The following is a 19,874-nucleotide window of genomic DNA, read 5'->3' as shown; positions in this document are numbered from 1 at the left end:
TATTATTTACATTATCCTATACTACTATATTTTTATTTATATTTATATATTAATACGAGATTTACTTTATTTTTGTAATTTATATTGTAATTTATATTTCTATTCATGTTAATACGAAAACATTTTTTTTTCTCTATAAGATCTATATTTTTACTCATACATCAATATATATGCCTTTTTTTTTTATTAAAAATGTCTATCGATACATATACTTTTTTTTTGACACAATGAATACATATCCTTTTACTCACATATTAATATGAATGACTATTTTATTTATTTATTTATTTATTTATTTATTTATTTTGTAATTTCTAAGGGAACTTATTTCTATTAATATATATTTCGATATGAAGGCCCATCTCTTTTTTTAATTTTTTTTACAAAATCTATATTTTTACTCATATTAATATGAGAACTATTTTTTTTTATTACTACATAAACTTATATTTATTTTCATATATTATTACCGTATCTATTTTATTTTTGTAATTTATACTATTGTTTATATTTCTGCTCATATATTAATAGGAAAGATTTTTTTTTTAATTTCTAAGTGGCCTGTGTTTCAACTCATTAATCAAGGGGACCTATTTCTTATTGTAATTTCTACGAGAACATATATTTTCTAATTTTGCATTAATAAGAATGACTTTTTTTTTTATAATTTCTATTAAGATCTATATTTTTACTCATAATAATATGAGAACTATTTTTTTATTATTGCATAAATTTATATTTCTTTTCATATATTAATACAACATCTATTTTATTTTTTTAATTTATATTGTAGTTTATATTTCTACTCATATATTTATACGAAATTTTATTATTTTTTTTAATTTTTATGTGGCCTATATTTTAACTCATACATCAAAGGGGCCTATTTTTTATTGTAATTTTTACGGGAACATATATTTTCTACTTATATATGTATCATTACAGGTAATTGTATTTTATTTTATAAAATTATCCTTTTCTTTTTGTTCTTGCTCTCTTTTTATATATATATTTTTTTGGTAGGATCTTTTTATATATTTATTATATTGGGTGTTACATATGATTCTTCATCTGCGTCCTTTTGCTTAAAACAAAGGTCTATATTTTATACTCATATATTAATATATGAAAACCTATTTAATTATTGTATAATTTTTACGGAATCTATATTTTTAGTCATATATTAATAAGGAGATTTTTTTTTTTAATTTCAACGGGAACCTATATTTCTGTTTAAATATTAACACGGGAATCAATTTTTTTGTTATTTATATTGATAGACATACTTTTTTTTTTGTAATTTATATCCATCTCAAAGCCTTTTTACGAAACCTCAAAGTCTCTTCCATATATCTCATAGAAAAATTATTTTTCATCAACTTTATAATTCTTTTAGTGTAGAATAATTGAAACAACAACTATGATACATTTTTAATTTGATAAATAAATACAAACTATGGAAATCTCTCCTAAGAAAATCTATAATACTATATACATAAATTTTACCGTTAGTTTTTTTCACAGTGTTATTTTAATTATTAAATTATATAAGATTCTAAATATTTATGTAGTTGTCATTAATTATCATCAATTAGCAATTAAAATTTTTCTTTTTAAAGTAAAATATATAATTTATAAGTCAATAAATCTACAAACGCATTTCTACCTGTGCTTGGTGATAAGTGCTCAAAAACAGTGATTTTACCTATTTATTTTAAGCACTTATTGACTTGTTTTATAAGTCATTTTAGGTAAAAACCCCAATTAATTTTAAATATTAATCTCTACTAGCAAATTAGTATTTTAGCTATTTTCCCTCATTTTTGTAGGTTTTGTGAGCTTAATGGACAAATGGAACCAAGTAGAATCACATACTTCAAGACTAAGAAATTATTATTGAATCAAGAGGCAACTTTTGTCCTTATTGTTTAAGAGATAAGATAGTTTTTATTGGACCAAAACAAGATTATGCAGCACCTTTTTGACTTAAAGTTACTTAACTATGAAGAATATATTATCATAAGTAACTAAGAACCGCCTTGTTCCAGTTGTGGAAGCACTGCCTAGTTAGTTCCAAGCCTATAAAAGGACGCAAGGCCATTCCAAATAATTCATTCCATTCTTGGCAACACTAGAAACAGAGAACAGAACATAAGAGAAACAGAGAGAAGGAGGCAGATTGAAGGAGATTTGAAGACGGATACACAACAATAGTTGAGACATCATCATTGATATGTTTGTTCATCTCTTTTCTTCTTTATCTTTTGTAAAGCTATCATGAAAATGAATAGCTAATCTCTCTTTTGTTGGGATTAGATGTAACTAACTCTAGTAATATGTATATTTTATGATCATGGTATTATATATGATTTTAGATTATCCATTAATATTGGTGTTGTTCTTGATTTTTATGTTTTAATTATATGGTTTAACTTGTTATAGACATATACTTTTTGAACCCAAAGAATTAGGATAATATCTATTAAATTCTAAATTCTAGATATAGATTTAGGTTTAATATTCACTTAGAGTATCGAAGCTTAATGCTATTATATCGATTGACGATCCGAGACATCTGATGTTAATAGGTATAATAGATATCTCGACGTTATCTGGACACGGAAACGTACGACGAGCGGTACGTGATAATATTGAGGGATGTCTAAAATCTATATAACTGATTTGGAGAATACATATGAATGAGTTAGCGATGTCTAAATCCCAGCAAACTTATCTCTCTGTGATTCCAATCATTTCTTTAACATCACTATATTTTCGTACTTTCTCATAAACAAACTCCGTCAACCACTTTACTTGAAGTTATATTAATTGTTGAACGGCATCGATATCGCATCAGTCCCTGTGGAGACGATAAAAATATACTTACTTTTGTACTTCAACAAAATGGCGCCGTTGCCGGGGACTGGCGTTTAGATATTGGAGCATTTCAACAATTTGTATTCTTTTAAGTATTTGTATATATTTGTTTATATTGTATAGTTTTTCTTGTGCTAATCCTTCTTTGCTAGACAAAGAAAATTGTTTTTCTTGTTTGTTGAATCCTTTTTCAGATTCCCTATTAAAAGTAAAACCATGACTGATCGTGGTTATTACAATTTCTATACTCCGGATGAGTATGAATCATATCAACAGTTTCCTCCTTATAATTATGGGCAAACTTCAGAGGCTAAATTGGAGGAGACCATGATTAAATTCATGGAAATGCAGCAACAACAAATGCAACAGATGCAAGACCAGAACCAACAATATCTGAAAAACAGTCTTGCACGGGCCAAAAATTTGGAAAATCAGCTTGTTCAGTTGGCTAAACAGTTAGCCAATAACAATAACCATGGAGAAACATTTCAAACCAACACACAAACCACTCCTGACGAGAAAGATAATAATCCAATGAAAAATGAGGAAAGTGGAGAGAGTGTGAAAGGTGTTGAAAACAATGAGGAAGAAAGAATGTTCGAAGGATGTGGTGTAAAGAAAATAGTGAAAGAAATAGATACACCGCATGAAGTTGAACTTCCTCAAGAATTGCCATGTACGGAGGAAGCTAACACTGTTGATAAGGAACAAGTGATGATGGCTGCGGAGGAAAATGAAGGATTATTTAGCAAGGAAGAATCATGTGAACAAAAGAAGGAGATGGAAAACAAGGCGGAGATTGATCGAGTCATAGAAAAAATTTGTGCCTTGTTCAACAAGAAGGAATTGGGGAGGATATGGACTCCGCAACATCTATATCTAAAGTTCATGGAGTTCCTCCCTAACCGAAGGAAAAAGACGGATGATGTTCTTTCCGCTTCGTTTTGGCCACCCTAACATCTCAGGCGTCGAGCTACCGACGTTAACCAAGCGCTTGTTGGGAGGCAACCCAATCTTCTATCTTTACTATTTAATTTTTGCAATTTATCATTTTAGTATATTTAGGCATGTTTTGAAAGATTTTATATATGAGCCAAAATTGAACCATTGCATCTGAAGGAAAAGTTCTGCAATTTTTTGCCTGTTTTCATGACTTCGCTAAGCGACCGTTTCTTGGCTAAGCGAAGAAGACTGAGTTTTGAAACATCCACACACTCCTTCACGTTAAAACCCTCAACTATTCTTCCCTCTCACGAATTTTGATCTTCTGTCACTCAAATTCATCCAATTTTACTCATCCCATCCAAAAAAAAAATCATCTTTTGACTCATTCAGACTCACAAGGGTTTGCAAAAGAATTCATCCATTTATTTAAAACCCTAAATTTCATCTCATTCTTCATCTTTTCACAAGTAAGTCTATTCTAATGCTTTAATGTTCATTATTATTGAAGTAGGTTTACTTAATTTGTGAATTTGAGATTCAATATAGATGAATTAGGGACTTTTGTGGTTTATCACTCTTCATGGAAAACGAAATTAGGATTTATAATCCTTCATTTTTATTTGGAAAATCTCTGTTTGAGTGTGGATTTACATGTTTAAGGTGTGTTACTTGGGTAATTAGACAAGAACAGGGCTGGTGTCTGTTTCCAATGAATTCATGTTTCCTTGCTTCACCTTTTCATGAAACTTAATTTACTCTAGTTTTTCATCACAACAATTGCACATAGGAATGCTTTGCACTTCATTTACTCTAGTTGGATATACTTGGTTATGTGATGAATTACAATGTCAGATTTTTTTTATTTTTTTTTTTTTTTCTATACCCAAAACAAAGCATGAATGGTATGATGGTACTTTCATTGAAACTTGTTAATCACTTCCATATTTTAATCTTGGATTAATGGTGCCTTATTTTAGGAACAATAATCATGTGAACCAAGTGGTGAATGCTTTTTAGAACATTGATTATCACTTTTATATGCTAACCATCGAGCAAACAATTTTAATGGCTATATGCACAGGTTTACTATGCATATGCAGCAATGTGCAACATGTTAAATGGCCTACACCTGAGGTTTTTGCTGCATTTGTTAAATGGTCTGAGGTCAGTCCACATGTACCGAAGGAGGCAGCTCATCAAAATGATGTTGAAGTTGGAGTTAATAATGAGCAAGATGAAGCAGAATATGGAGCTAAAGCACGCCATATTATGTGAACTTTTATTGTTTCAGTCATTAACATTCATGTTTTATGTTTCATTGCAAATGTTGACTGAAATTTTTGTGAACATACATGGTGTTAAATTTTTGTGATCGCTAAATGTGCATATGAATTGAAATGTCTAGGTTTGTGATTAATCAAATTCAAATGCATGATTAGAATGAATTTTTCAAATTGCATTGCTTGAGGTGAAATCTTTGTGATTATCTTTGAATGATAGGATGAATTTGAACTAAGTAGCTTTATTCAATTTGATTTCATTCATTCCTTCTTAACATGATTAATTGATTATGAATCACGTAGACCTAGCCGAGTGAGATTGTGTGAACCTTCCATTGTTTATATATTTGAGAGCCGACAATTGTGTTTAACTCTATTGATTTTAACTGAATCTTGCTATTACTTGATGTGTTTGATGTCATGGATATGATCAAGGCCTTGTTTCTTTTTGAGTGGTAACTACTTAAGCCAAAATAACCTACCTTGTGACTTAGTGTGATCCTTTGCTACCCCCTTGAGCCAAACTTTTGAAAATTTGTTTGTTTTGAACCCTTGAACCACAATAAAGAAAAACAATGACTTAACCCTTGTCTTAGGATGATTGAGCATTGAATTTAAGTAGGGTTGAAAATAAGTTGGGGAGAAAGAGGTTATTTGTTTGTTTGAAAAAAAAGAAAGAAGTAGTTGAAAATGGTGATTGTGAAAAAGAAAAAGAATTTTGAAAAGATGTTACAATCAAAAGAAGTCATTCAAATTGAAAAGAAAAAAAGAAAAAAGAAAAAAAGAAAAAAAAAAAGAAGAAGAGATTGTAGCATACAAAAAGAATCCCAAAAGTAAAGAATGAGGAAAGTGAAAGAGGATGAATAGCTTATGTAATGTAATAAAGATACTCAAAGTTTATGCTCTCTCATCCTTAAGGCTTTTTGAATCCAAAGAAAAACAATTATTTTTTGTAGCCTAGCCCCATTACAAGCTTAAGAAAGACCTTAGTGATCCATGATTGATAACATGTCTTGTGATTTGTTGAGATGTATGTTTGAATTGATTTGTTGTGAACACATTGCTTGGATTGAGAGAAACACTACACCCTTGAGTTGAAACACTTGTGAGAATTGTGATTCTAGTTGATTATCTTGTTGATTTGGAAAGATTGAAATCTTACTTGAATTTTGAAACTATTTCACATTCATGCTTTGATTCTTTGATGATTATGAATGATTGATTTTGAACTTGCAATACATTGAATCATGCAAACTTGAAATGATTTAAAACCAAAGTTTTTGATTGATTGCAAAGCTTGAATGAATCATGCACCAATGATGTTTGAAACATGTTTTGAGAGTTTATTTTGGACTTTTGTTTGAGGACAAACAAAGTTCTAAGTTGGGGAGAGTTGATAAGTGCTCAAAAACAGTGATTTTACCTATTTATTTTAAGCACTTATTGACTTGTTTTATAAGTCATTTTAGGTAAAAACCCCAATTAATTTTAAATATTAATCTCTACTAGCAAATTAGTATTTTAGCTATTTTCCCTCATTTTTGTAGGTTTTGTGAGCTTAATGGACAAATGGAACCAAGTAGAATCACATACTTCAAGACTAAGAAATTATTATTGAATCAAGAGACAACTTTTGTCCTTATTGTTTAAGAGATAAGATAGTTTTTATTGGACCAAAACAAGATTATGCAGCACCTTTTTGACTTAAAGTTACTTAACTATGAAGAATATATTATCATAAGTAACTAAGAACCGCCTTGTTCCAGTTGTGGAAGCACTGCCTAGTTAGTTCCAAGCCTATAAAAGGACGCAAGGCCATTCCAAATAATTCATTCCATTCTTGGCAACACTAGAAACAGAGAACAGAACATAAGAGAAACAGAGAGAAGGAGGCAGATTGAAGGAGATTTGAAGACGGATACACAACAATAGTTGAGACATCATCATTGATATGTTTGTTCATCTCTTTTCTTCTTTATCTTTTGTAAAGCTATCATGAAAATGAATAGCTAATCTCTCTTTTGTTGGGATTAGATGTAACTAACTCTAGTAATATGTATATTTTATGATCATGGTATTATATATGATTTTAGATTATCCATTAATATTGGTGTTGTTCTTGATTTTTATGTTTTAATTATATGGTTTAACTTGTTATAGACATATACTTTTTGAACCCAAAGAATTAGGATAATATCTATTAAATTCTAAATTCTAGATATAGATTTAGGTTTAATATTCACTTAGAGTATCGAAGCTTAATGCTATTATATCGATTGACGATCCGAGACATCTGATGTTAATAGGTATAATAGATATCTCGGCGTTATCTGGACACGGAAACGTACGACGAGCGGTACGTGATAATATTGAGGGATGTCTAAAATCTATATAACTGATTTGGAGAATACATATGAATGAGTTAGCGATGTCTAAATCCCAGCAAACTTATCTCTCTGTGATTCCAATCATTTTTTTAACATCACTATATTTTCGTAGTTTCTCATAAACAAACTCCGTCAACCACTTTACTTGAAGTTATATTAATTGTTGAACGGCATCGATATCGCATCAGTCCCTGTGGAGACGATAAAAATATACTTACTTTTGTACTTCAACACTTGGCATGGGTCTGGAAAATTGTAATTTTATAAGCTATTTTATCTAATTTATATTGCATAAGCTAATTTATATCGCATAAGTTGTTTACATAAGCTCTAAAAAAAGCTGGGCCAAACGAAACCTTAATATAAGCAGAAATTTATTTTTTAGATACATTGAAAAATTAATGCATCTAGACTATATTATAGACTACATACATTCATTTTTCAATGTATCTAAAAAGTCAAATCCTTCTTATATTAAGGATTAGAGGGAGTATATCATTGGACGATTTTACATATAGTACAATTTAAAGTATGAGAAATTCCTCACATGTACAAATCAACTCATATGCAATAATTGCAATATTAGTTTTATAATAATAGTCATCAAATTTATTGTTTGCATAATAGTTTACTACATATTCCCACATATAAAAATAATAATTGAAAGATATATTTTTACAAATATATATTTTATAATTATTTAGAGACTTTATATAACATATATTATAATAAAGTAAATTATTAAAGTAAATTATAAAAAATATATAATTCATAATGCAATAAATCTCCAAAAGCATTTTCACTCGTGCATGTAGGGTTGGGAATAGGCCAGGCGGCCTACAGGGGCCTTCGGCCTGGCCTATATAAGCCTGGCCTGGCCTGGTTATTAAAAATGTCAGGCTTAGGCTTTGAAAACGGCCTGTTTACATAAATAGGCCAGGCTTAGGCTTCAAAAAGGCCTACGAAGCCTGATAGGCCGGCCTGTTTATAATAATTATTATTTATATAATATTATTATTTATATCTTATAAAAAAAATATTATTTATATAAATATTATTAGCTTTTAATTATTGCGACTTTTCGTAATCGTATTTGTTATTTGATTAGTTTTTAATTATTGTGTTAATCATATTATTAGCTTTTTCTTAATGTTGTAGAAATTATAAAAATTTAAATGTGAACTTTTTAAGGCCTGTTTAGCCTATTTAAAAAAACTATATAGAGAAGTTTTAATGTAACACAGACTTTTAAACAGGCTACAAGGTCAGGCCAGGCTTTTAAAAGGCTCAGGCCAGGCCAAAAAAAATATCATTTGATAGGCCACAGGCCAGGCTTAGGCCTGAAAAAAAATCGTAGGCCAGGCTCAGGCCTGTCAAGGCCTGGCCTGGCCTATTCCCAACCCTACGTGCATGGCACGGGTCTGGATACTAGTTAACAAAACATATAAATTAAAATTGAAAATTTGAATGAACTAAAACAAAAGAACGAAAAAATAAGAATTTATTTTGCAAAAGATTGGAAGAAAGAAAAAAAGCGTGATAAACAATGGTGAAGACTATAACTATATATAGATTTCGGACAGTATACCCTAAAACATTTTTTACTGTCAAATGACATTAAATGCACAACGATAATTATGATTAATATTAATCATGATTAGAATTTTCTTTTGTAAAGTCAATAAACATTTCCCCAAAATAAAAGAAAACTTATTTAATGTTAATAAAGAGCAGTAATATACTATTCACACACAAAAAATCGCTAAAAAAAAGTGATTCATACGAAATTAAAAAGCAACATAGTATTAATATCATGTCCACAAGAATGGGTTCTAAAACACAACATAGTACTGCAAATGTAACTACATAACATTAAACTCTCATTTGCTCGATTGATAATAACAAAAAGCTGAGTTTCTGAATCTAAATTCAATAAAGCAGTATCAGCATTGTTAAGTCGCTAAACTATTAAAGATCACCAAATGTTTAAGGGCTACAACAATCACTTAAGAGCCATTGAGTAGTGCATGAAAAATGAGTAGCAAAAAACATTGAAAAGTTGCTAAAATCCCACATGAAGTTGTTTGTGCTGAATTGCTAATTTCACATAACCCTAAATTTGGAAGTATATTTCTGATCATCTACATATATATCAGCAAAATCAAAACACAGAATATGTTTAATTGAATATACAATGGCCTGTTTAAATTGGCTTCTTTGAGTTTATCTACTGCATAAGTTTTGTGAGACTGTTTGGGAGAACTTACGAAAACAACTTATGACATGTTCATAAGCTTTTCTAGCTTATTTTCATGAGTCTTCAAGATAGCTTATAAAGATAGTTCATAGCTTATATGAAAAAAACTCCAATTTATTATCTTTTGTTATAGAAATAGCTTATGCAAAAGAGCTTATCATGATAAGCGCACTTAATTATGCTATAAGCTGCAAATAAAGTTAAGTAGTTTATCCAAACAGGGCCAAAATCAAATTTCATAGATGCAAATTACCAAAAGCATTCAAATGTAATACAAGAACAATCACAAGGAACAAAAAAAGACCAAAAATCACAACACACATACACATTAACAAGAAAATTCTGAAACAAAGAATCACACATGATAGCATTCAAATCATAGATCGAATAAGCGAGTTAACCGTCCAAGCAATAAAATCATAGATGATATCAATCGAAAATTAAAGCAGAAGGAAATATTAGAAGGTTACCGGAGATAAAGGTTGCGTCGCCGGAGATAATGGTTGCTTCGCCGGAGAGAATGAATTCGCTTTCGATCTTTTTTGATAGAAACACTTTCGATCAAATTTATTATCACGATTTGTAAAAAGGGCAAATTAAGCGATTATCAAGATAATCAATTTATTGCGTCAAAAAAAAAAAGATAATCAATTTATTGGGGTATTTGTTATAGATTTTTTCAAAATAGATTCCTGTAATGTTACATAATTTCGAGTAAAAAAAATTTATAAAGAATTTTTTTATAAAAGTTTCAAATAAAAATTTGGTTTGAATAGTTATTCTTAAAATGTTATTTTAGGTATTTGATCATTTTGTTGAAATTTTTTTCGGATATCAAAATTTCGAAAAATCATTTAATTTTGAAGCTATTTCAAATAGATTTTCATAAAAATCATTTTTGAAATACAACATTTTCAAAAAATTGTGATTTTGACTATGTTTTGAACTTCAATAATGTGTGTTTATGTTATATGATGTCAAAATTAGTGTTTCAATTTAGAAAAAACGAATAAAAAAAAAACTTGTAATATTTTGAAAATCGGTTTTAGAAAATCTATTTTCAAAAATACAAAGGAAAATCCATTTTTTTTAAAGCTGAAACAAATAGGCCCATTATCTTTTTTGACATAACAAGGGCAAATTGGTAAAAAGAAAAAATATTTTAAGAAAAAATATTTTTAAAAATTGTAACAATCAATTTAGTCGGTTACGTTTAAAAAGTATTAATTTGGTCTTCTACTCATTTTCATCACTTGCATTAGTTTTTCTTTTTCGTTAGTTTTGTCACTAATACTATTTCAACTATACATGTGTCAACGTGTCTGTCCCTATACACAAATTGTCTACCATATGTGACAAAACTGATGGAAATGATTAACTAATGGCAAACGGTAGAAAAGTAAGAGATGAAATTATTATTTTTTAAATGTAAGGATCAAATTAAAATATAAAATAAACGTAAGAGATTAAATGTATAATTAACCCAAATATATTATGTGTATAACTGTGTAAGTAGGTAAATTCTAATATTTACATTATTCACGGTGGTAGTGGACCACATGAATAAAAGTGTTTAAAATATTAACGATGATAAATGTCATATCTTTTTAGAGAATAATGAATCTTCTCCATACACATGAGTCAGAAATCAAACCCTTGAACTCCTACACTTGGACCAATTCATTGTTGGCTAGTTCAAATATCTTTTAGTTGATTTCAATATTTGAAAGATTAAATTAATAAAAGATTTATATAATTTAGAAAAGAAATTGACTTATTTAAAAAATTAAGTGAAGATTAAACAATTGAATTGGTTACCAAATTGGAAAGACAATTGTTGAGACGAATGAAAGTTTAGAGAAGAGGGAATCATGCATACCATCCTTGTTTGAGGTAGAGCACCAAATGATCACAATCACGATTGAAATTTGGAATGGTCCCAAAATATTTCTTCTCTCACTAGGCTTCGATTTTTAAATATACTAGAACTTCGACTCGTACGGTGTACAGGTCTATTTAGCCTAATATGTAACAAAAAAAAAAATTCTAACGTTAAAAATTAGTTTAACAATAACTTTGGAAAAATATTCTTACAACAGAAGTTACGGTATATTACGAAATACTTCATAATAGGTTACATTGGAAGTGTTATTCGTATCTTCACCGTCTTCGTCGATAATCAATATTTTTAATCTTTCTCTAGAAGTAACTCTTGAAATCGCAACAAACAACTGACCATGTAAAAAACTGGCGACGAAAGATATACCCCAAATGCTTAAGTGATTGTCATTAACTCTTATTAATACTCATCCCAAAAGGATTAGGTTTAGGTGTAGCCTATCGGAATAAGCTTATAATATAAGAGATAACTGGAACTCCAACTTTAAGTCTCAACATTTGGAAGCCCCGGCGTAGAAATCGTGTTCAAAATGTGCAGATTGAATGAAAAATGTACGACTTTTTTAATCTTAGTTAGCCAAATGAATCAGGATAAAAAAATGTAAATTTTTTCGTAAAATAAAACACTAAGAAAATGTATGATTTGATGATTTGTTAGATTTCTAATTATCGATGTTTAATTGTTTAAATTGTGCAATGAAAATTGATGGTGCTTAATTGTCGTAAGAAATTTTTTCTATGAAAATTGATGTTGCTTAACACTTTGTGAACATAATTTAAATCACAATTGGTGTAGTTGTCATAGTGGTTGAAATGCTGTATTGCAATGAAGGGTTGCGGGTTCGAATCCTACTCAAGACAAAATTTAATTTTTTTTAATAAAAAACTGCAAGATAAAAGTGGAGGGAAAACAAATTAGGTTTAGGGAAAACAAATTATTTTTTTCCTTTTCTTTTTTCCCTTTCTTGAGTGTTAGATTTAACCCCTTGATTGTGTTCGAAGGTGTCAACTTAGTTGAGATATTTAAATTTCTCTCTAAAAAAACCTATATCTATAAGGAGATATAATATTAAGATCCGTTGGGGAAAATCCACCCAACAAAATCATGGTCAAGTTGGCTGGCTGTGGAGGGATTCTTAGAAATTCCCATGTGCAATGGAATTGTGGCTTTTCCAGAAACTTGGAAAAAGGTGTCATCCGCATATAGGAGAGCTATGTGGAGTTTTCGACGGTCTCCGCATGAAAGGGGCAACACAAAGTTAATGGTTCATGTAGACTCTCAAGTTGTTGTTCAGACTATAAATAACACAAAGAATGGTTGTGTTATAGGGTGGAGGCTTATTAAGGAAATTCGTCAGATGCTAGCTTTGGAGTGGAAGAACAAAGTGTGTCATTATCACGAGGCAAATGCTTGTGATGATGCTCTTGTCAACATGGGTTGTGAGCATGGGCCTGGGCTTCAAATTTATGACAAGTGCCCTATTATATACATGTACTCATACACGAAAATTTAAAATTTAACTCCCTTGAAACAATTAAATAGGTTACTATACTCAACAAAACCTTATGGTACCATGAACAATATATATATATATATATATATATGGGGGCTGCTAATTTAGACCCAGTTGGGTCTAAATTAGCAAGGTGCACCTTTTGAGTTGGACAAAAATACCCTTTCTTTTTAAAAAAAAAAAAAAAAAAAACATATTGGAGCTGATCCAGTGTCGCGCGCCTACCGCAGGACCACCGTTACAGACCGTTGATTTCCATCAGACGGCCAAGAGATGATCTCATCATGGCTGTCAGATCAATCAGACAGTCCAGATCATCCATCTCCATGATAAGCCAGCGCGTGCACCACACTAGATCTGCGCCTGGAGAGAGAAAATTTCATTTTAAAAAAGCAGGACACGTGTCAACTGCTGGGTGGTTGGCGTGTTTTTTTTTTCATTTAATACTTTAAACTCAATTATTTCGTTGTAAATTAATTTTTTATTTTTTTATTTTTATACCAAAATTCATAATTTTTTTTTGTCTACAAATAGAGACTTGGTTCGTTTGATTTGGACACAAAAAAAAAAACTCAATTTTTCACTACCTTTAATTATCTTTATATAATACTGTGAAACCATTTAGCTGGTAGAATGGTTTCACAGTATAACTCTCTGAAACCATTTTACTGGTAGAATGGTTTCAGTGAGTAATTTCTTATTTGTTTGTTTCTGAAACCATTTAGCTGGTACAATGGTTTCAGAGCGTTGTACTTTGAAACCATTTCACTGATAGAATGGTTTCAGGGGAGTTGATTTTTAATTGTTTGCTTCTGAAACCATTTTACTGCTAGAATGGTTTCACAGTATAACTCTCTGAAACCATTCTTCCAGCTAAATGGTTTCAGAAGCAAACAATAGTTTTTAATTACCGTTTTATCTCATTTAATTAACGAAAAATAGTTTCAGGTCTCAAAAAATTTCATAAAATATACCAAAAGTTCCAGAATATTATCTAATATTTTATTAGAAACAAATAAAAAAACAATTGGTTTCAGAGTACAAATCTATGAAATTATTATTATTATTTGTTAAATGGTTTTAAATAATCAGCGGAATTTGTGAAAATAATTTCATGACTTGAACTAGGGAGAGTGAGGTACACAAGAGGGTTTTAAATAATTCATAGTACTTTACATAAAATTTTGGAAATTTTTTATGGAATTATAATATTTTTAATTACTTTTTTACTCATTTAATTAACTAAAAATAGTTTCGGGTCTCCAAAAATTTCATACAATATACCAAAATTTCCAGAATATTATCTACTATTTTATTATGAAAAAATAAAAAAAAAATAGAGCCTCCCTGAGGCCGCACGCGCCCCCACGCGCCGCCGGTGAGAGTGGGCGTGGGCGACGCGCACTGTTCATCGTCCCTCCCACCCGTTTTATGCAGAAACGGGTCGTGCGACCCGGTTTTTGACCCGGTTCGAAGTGTGTAATATGCTTAGAAGTAGATTGCTTGTGATATACTATATCCAAAAAAATGGGAATAATGGTTCTGAGAAAACGTCTACAAATTCGATGAAACTATAAAAGAAAATAAAGAGACCAATTAATCCTTCTTAACTATAGAATGCATATCATAAAAGAAATCAAACTACCTATATAAAATGTATACTGTCATTGTTATAAGAACAATGGCACCAAATAAAATTGCCTCACCGAGAGGATAAAGTCCCACCTTTTTCTGAAATTAAAGGAAAATGATTCAATTCTCTTTTCCTGTACCAAAAGACAAAGATTCAATTCTAAAAGCAACTATAGCCTAAAAACATAGTATTTTGTCATCAATCATAACCAGACCAACATCCGAGGAGTACTGGTGTAATTTCTATCAGGATCGTCAACCGAACTTGTCTCGCTAACTGCAACAATATCTTCATTGGAATTTTCACTAGTCTCCAGAATTGTATTTGTCTCACCAGCAGCAATAACATCTTTGATTATAGGTGCACTCAGCTCATCTGACAGCTTACTAGAACTAAGAATGTTGACTTCCTGGTTTATCATGTGAGTTGATGAATAATTTCTTGTAGGTATATGATCAATTTCATGAGCTGAAAATGGATCTATCTGATGATGGCTTTGACCGTGAAATGTGTTTTTGCAATGATGACAGCGAAGCAAATGGACTTCTTGGTGGTGTGGGTGAATCTAACTGCTTCACAGCATATCCTACATCCTATCTAAGAGGCGTCTTAATATTCATTCCCCTCAACAAATTATCTATGTCAGATAAAGCCTTTTTTGGCTTCGGCGAATTCCCTAGCAAAGATTTCAGATCAATCGGTCGGATATCTGGGAAGTCTGGAACATATAATTTCTCCATACAAATGGGTTTTACCTGTAACCTCTCCTGCAAAAGATTGATTGCTCCATCCCCCTATAGTTCTTTAGAATCACAAGTAAGCAATCCTTGCAAAATGTCATTGATTTTATTCTCTTCAGTAGGTGATGTCTCTTGGATTTTTAGCAAATGGGGCTGCAGCTGGATCTAGACCGTTCTTTCTGTTGTGAATAGACCCTGAAAATTCAAGATCGCGTTGTTATCAGACTTAAATCAACAACAGCTAAACATGAAATAGCAGCATCCATAAATTGATTGCACACAACACAGTTATTTATTTCTTTTATATGCAAAAAATATTAAGTATTAAGACAAATCAATCAAGACAGAATATGATGAAAAAAATAAAAAAAATAATCTGTTTGTATTACACAAAGTTCAGTCGATCACAATAGAATTAGACATTTTGTTATGTATATGAAAGTCAACAACACAATTATGATTTTTATGCATTCCAACTTGAAGCAAAAATCATGCATTCCAACTTGAAGCAAAAAGTACCAATAATGAGGCACTTGATAAAACAAAAGAAAATGAACACCGAAAATTATGCCCATTATGTTAAAAACTTAGTTCAAAACTATAAATTAAATTACACGATCACTTGCATATTATACACTAGACGGCAAGAACCAATTATGTTAATATGTTAGGCAAAATATGCGGTGAAACCATTTCATCAGTCCAACAAAAATAGCAGTTTCACACTAGTCTTGGCAATGTCTATGTACATGCACTCAAAAATAGATATATAAAAAGGAGAAGAGTCACTGAAGAGCACCTTTGTTGGTCCAGATGCATTGCCCTTGTGCACTTCCTTACTAACTGAGCCAATCTGGCGGATTCTTATCTAGAGCATCACTAACACATTTTTTGATTCGGGTTCCCACATTTGTTGGTAGCTTTCTGACAGGTTCCAGCACCTGCGCCCATTCAGGAATTTTACCATCATTTGCCAATTTAATTTCAGCAGCACCCTTCCTCTTCTTCTATGATGAGTACATCATTTTCTCTGCGCAAAGTACCAAAAATCTTCTTCATAGCCTCCGCGAGCAACTGAGAGCAAAGTTTCATGTACAAAAAAGAAAAGAAAAAAAGCTTCAGCACCACTTCTATCATTTGTTTCAGTTTAAATACTTAACTTGTAGTCTAGAAAAGCTCAAACAGTCGCAAACTAGGAAAGATACTTCCAGAAATCAAGTAGCAAAAACACGCACTCAAGAAATACCATTCGAACCTGAAGTGAGTCAAGCTAAATCTAGTCAAAATGCCTATACCAGTGCATCCCATGTGCTAGTCCTTATAACTTTATAAGGAAAATTTAACAACATTATAGAAAAAATGAGAGTGGAACTCAAACAGTACAACATTTTGACAAGCATTTTATGAACAGCATGTTTGCTAAAGCATAACGAAATATGAAGTATAATGAGAAGCATTCAGGTTTAGCATGATTCAAAGAATATTCCAAGACTATAGTTGAAATGAATCCTAAAATGCAAAAAGTAGGTCTTAGTCTTTTAGATGTAAGTATTCTTAATTTTAATATGCTTTGCAACTTAGCATAGTACTACATGCATATTAAAGCGATCATCTTACAATCTATTTCTTGTATTAGAACCACAAAATTTCTGATTTTAGAATTGAGTTGTAATGCAAAATTAGTTTACATCGAGACCCATATGTTAGCACTGTGAAGAAAAAGAGAATGAAGAAAAAGAGTATCTAATCATATTAGACAAGGTGGAGATTAAAGTTGTCAATCATTTCTTAAGACAAAAGTTATGCTCTCACCAGTGCATCAGCTTGTATCCCAGCCACGCCAGTAAGGGAACCGCACAGCAAACCACCATCGCCTCGTAAGCAATGAAATGCTTTATCACTTTCACGGGCAGTAATTTCCGCAGACTCAAGTAGATACATTTTCCTTGCTGGTATGTTGCACAAGTAGATACATCCCTTATCTCACATTTCTGGTAGTTATTACCCTGAATATGAGTTGCTCCACTGTAGCCATTTATTGCTTGATGCATATGATTTGACGATGGAAAAGACTTGAGGGATTTATCTGTACATTGAGACTCCACAGCCACAGGAACAGGCCTAAGTTGTCCTTCTATTGAATTCATATGTTGGTTATCAGAATCTGAAATGTGTAACAGATATGCTTTTATCCGCCCTTTTATGATGAGTACATCATTTTCTCTGCTCAAAGAACCAAAAATCTTCTTCATAGCCTCCTCAAGCAACTGAGAGCAAAGTTTCAAGTACAATAAAGAAAAAGAAAAAAAGCTTCAGCACTACTTCTATCATTTGTTTCAGTTTAAATACATAACTTCTAGTCAAGAAAAGTTGAAACAGTCGGAAAGTATAAAATCTAGAGGCAGTGTATAACACAGGAAAGATACTTCCAGAAATAAAGTAGCAAAACATACACTCAAGCAATACCATTCGAACCTGAAGTGAGTCAAGCTAAATCTAGTCAAAATGCCTAAACCAGTTCATCCCATATGCTAGTCCTTATAACTTTATACGGAAAATTTAACAACATTACAGAAAAAATGTGAGTGGAACTCAAACAGTACAACATTTTGACAAGCATTTTATGAACAGCATAATTAAATATGAAGTCTAATGAGAAGCATTTAGGTTTAGCATGATTCAAAGAATATTCCAAGACTATAGTTGAGTTATAAGCATGACTCCTAAAATGCAAAAAGACGGTCTTAGTCTTTTAAATGTAACTGTAAGTATTACATGCATATTAAAGTGATCTATTTCTTACGATCTATTTCATGCATATCAATCATTTCTGAAGACAAAAGCTATGCTCTCACCAGTGCATCAGCTTCCATCCCAGCCACGCCAGTAAGGGAACCGCTCAGCAAACCACCATCGCCTCGTAAGCAACAAAATAGTTTACCACTTTCACGGGCAGTAATTTCCACAGACTCGAGGTTACCATCCATTGATAAGAAAGCCAAGATATATCTACGAGCTAGTTCTGGCCAAGTCAATTCATTGATAGGAAGCATATTGACCTTGGTTCGTTTAGAAGGAACTGCACGTCTTGTCCGAGTTTCTCCGGGTTCAGAATTCCGATCCACCAAAGCAGGCACCTTTGATTGCAGTTCACCTATTAGCACTCTTAGTAATGAATTATGGGCCTTGGTCAAAGCTACACCAAAGCATCTGACATAGGTGAAAGATGCGAGCAAAACTTGGGCTTCCTCTTTCATTGCTTCTGTTTCCACTTGAATAAAAGAACTTCCTGTGGAACCCGATGGATCAGCTTCACATATTAGTCGGCGATCACCATCAGCCCCTTGTGAAGTTAAAACTTGACTTCCACTCATTCCCCTCTCAGATTTCATGTCTAGAATTTCACGGAATCGCTCTAAAAGCTCCCAAACCTGAAAAACAGAAACAAAAAATTGCAACTGTGCATCATAGCAATAAAAAATAAAGCCAAAGAATGTAAAGCGGTAAAATAAAGATATGAATTTCACTGCAGTCTGGAACATATATACCTGAAAAATGTCACCAATCTGTTCGGTAGGAGCCCTAGAGCACAGTGGTTACCCAGGAGGTGGATGTCGGTCTTCCTTAACGAATGTTTCAATCAATTAATATTTCCTTCTTAGGTCTCTCCGGGTTCAGAATTCGCTCTTCCACCAAATATAGGTCCAGAATCAAACTTACTATCTATTATTTACTAGTACTAAAAATTATTATTCTACTTTATCTAAAAATCATTTACTACTACTTTGATTCAAAAATACTACTACTACTATATCCACTACATTTTTATTATTCTACTTTATTTACTATTTACTACTTACTATATCTACTACTACTGCTCTTTATTGTGATGCGCTACTAGTTTCCCATTCAAAATCATTCTGACCTTCCTCCCACCCCTGTTCCAAATTGAAACCATCGTCAAATTCCAAAACAGGCAGAACAGCTCTTCCGAAGAGAGTCGCTATTCTCTCTACATCGGTCAGGGTTTTGAACTGGGGTCCGACAAAGTTGCATTTTTCGTCGTAAGAATCATAATGATCATCGAAATGTGGTGATGACTTCACGTCATTACTATGTTTTAACCACATTTTAGGGCATTTCTAGATAGCATTTAGTATGTTTTTATGCAAGAATAAAGAGGAAAAGAATCATGACAAGAATGCTCGGAACACAAGGATTTGAGGCCAAAAAGTGAAGGAATAGAAGTGTACTGCGCCTAGACCAAGGAAGCATCACGCGCCGCGCCCAGAAGCTGCTAGAAGTGTCTGTAGATTCTGCCAAGCTGGCGCGCCGCGCAGAA

At 31.6% G+C, this 19,874-nt stretch overlaps 2 protein-coding genes across 2 annotated transcripts; one reads left to right on the top strand and one right to left on the bottom strand.

Moving 5' to 3' along the window:
• Positions 1-1,682: 1,682 nt before the first annotated feature.
• On the top strand, positions 1,683-7,207 carry LOC123906549 (putative uncharacterized protein DDB_G0290989). The gene is made up of 2 exons (XM_045956478.1): positions 1,683-4,289; positions 4,904-7,207. Exon 1 carries the CDS (start codon positions 3,094-3,096, stop codon positions 3,832-3,834), a length of 741 nt encoding a protein of 246 aa, XP_045812434.1. The 5' UTR covers positions 1,683-3,093; the 3' UTR covers positions 3,835-4,289; positions 4,904-7,207.
• A 7,439-nt stretch (positions 7,208-14,646) lies between these two features.
• Positions 14,647-19,290, bottom strand: LOC123906548. The gene is made up of 6 exons (XM_045956477.1): positions 19,081-19,290; positions 18,388-18,963; positions 17,345-17,799; positions 16,332-16,606; positions 15,548-15,727; positions 14,647-15,468 (listed from the first exon to the last, which is right to left on the bottom strand). Exons 2-4 carry the CDS (start codon positions 18,922-18,924, stop codon positions 16,588-16,590), a joined length of 1,011 nt encoding a protein of 336 aa, XP_045812433.1. The 5' UTR covers positions 18,925-18,963; positions 19,081-19,290; the 3' UTR covers positions 14,647-15,468; positions 15,548-15,727; positions 16,332-16,587.
• Between the last annotated feature and the right edge of the window lie 584 nt (positions 19,291-19,874).

Source organism: Trifolium pratense, linkage group LG2 (genome assembly GCF_020283565.1).
Source record: "Trifolium pratense cultivar HEN17-A07 linkage group LG2, ARS_RC_1.1, whole genome shotgun sequence".
Lineage (NCBI taxonomy): Eukaryota > Viridiplantae > Streptophyta > Magnoliopsida > Fabales > Fabaceae > Trifolium > Trifolium pratense.
The sequence above is the reverse complement of the archived record's forward strand: the minus strand, read 5'-3'. Positions and strand labels throughout refer to the sequence as shown.

Excerpts from the sequence above, each read along its gene's own strand:
- LOC123906549 (XM_045956478.1), top strand. The coding sequence starts at position 3,094 with ATGACTGATCGTGGTTATTACAATTTCTATACTCCGGATGAGTATGAA.
- LOC123906548 (XM_045956477.1), bottom strand. The coding sequence starts at position 18,924 with ATGAAATCTGAGAGGGGAATGAGTGGAAGTCAAGTTTTAACTTCACAA. Across the intron at positions 17,800-18,387 it reads GGATGGAAGCTGATGCACTG|TTGCTTGAGGAGGCTATGAA; the intron begins GTGAGAGCATAG and ends CTTTGCTCTCAG.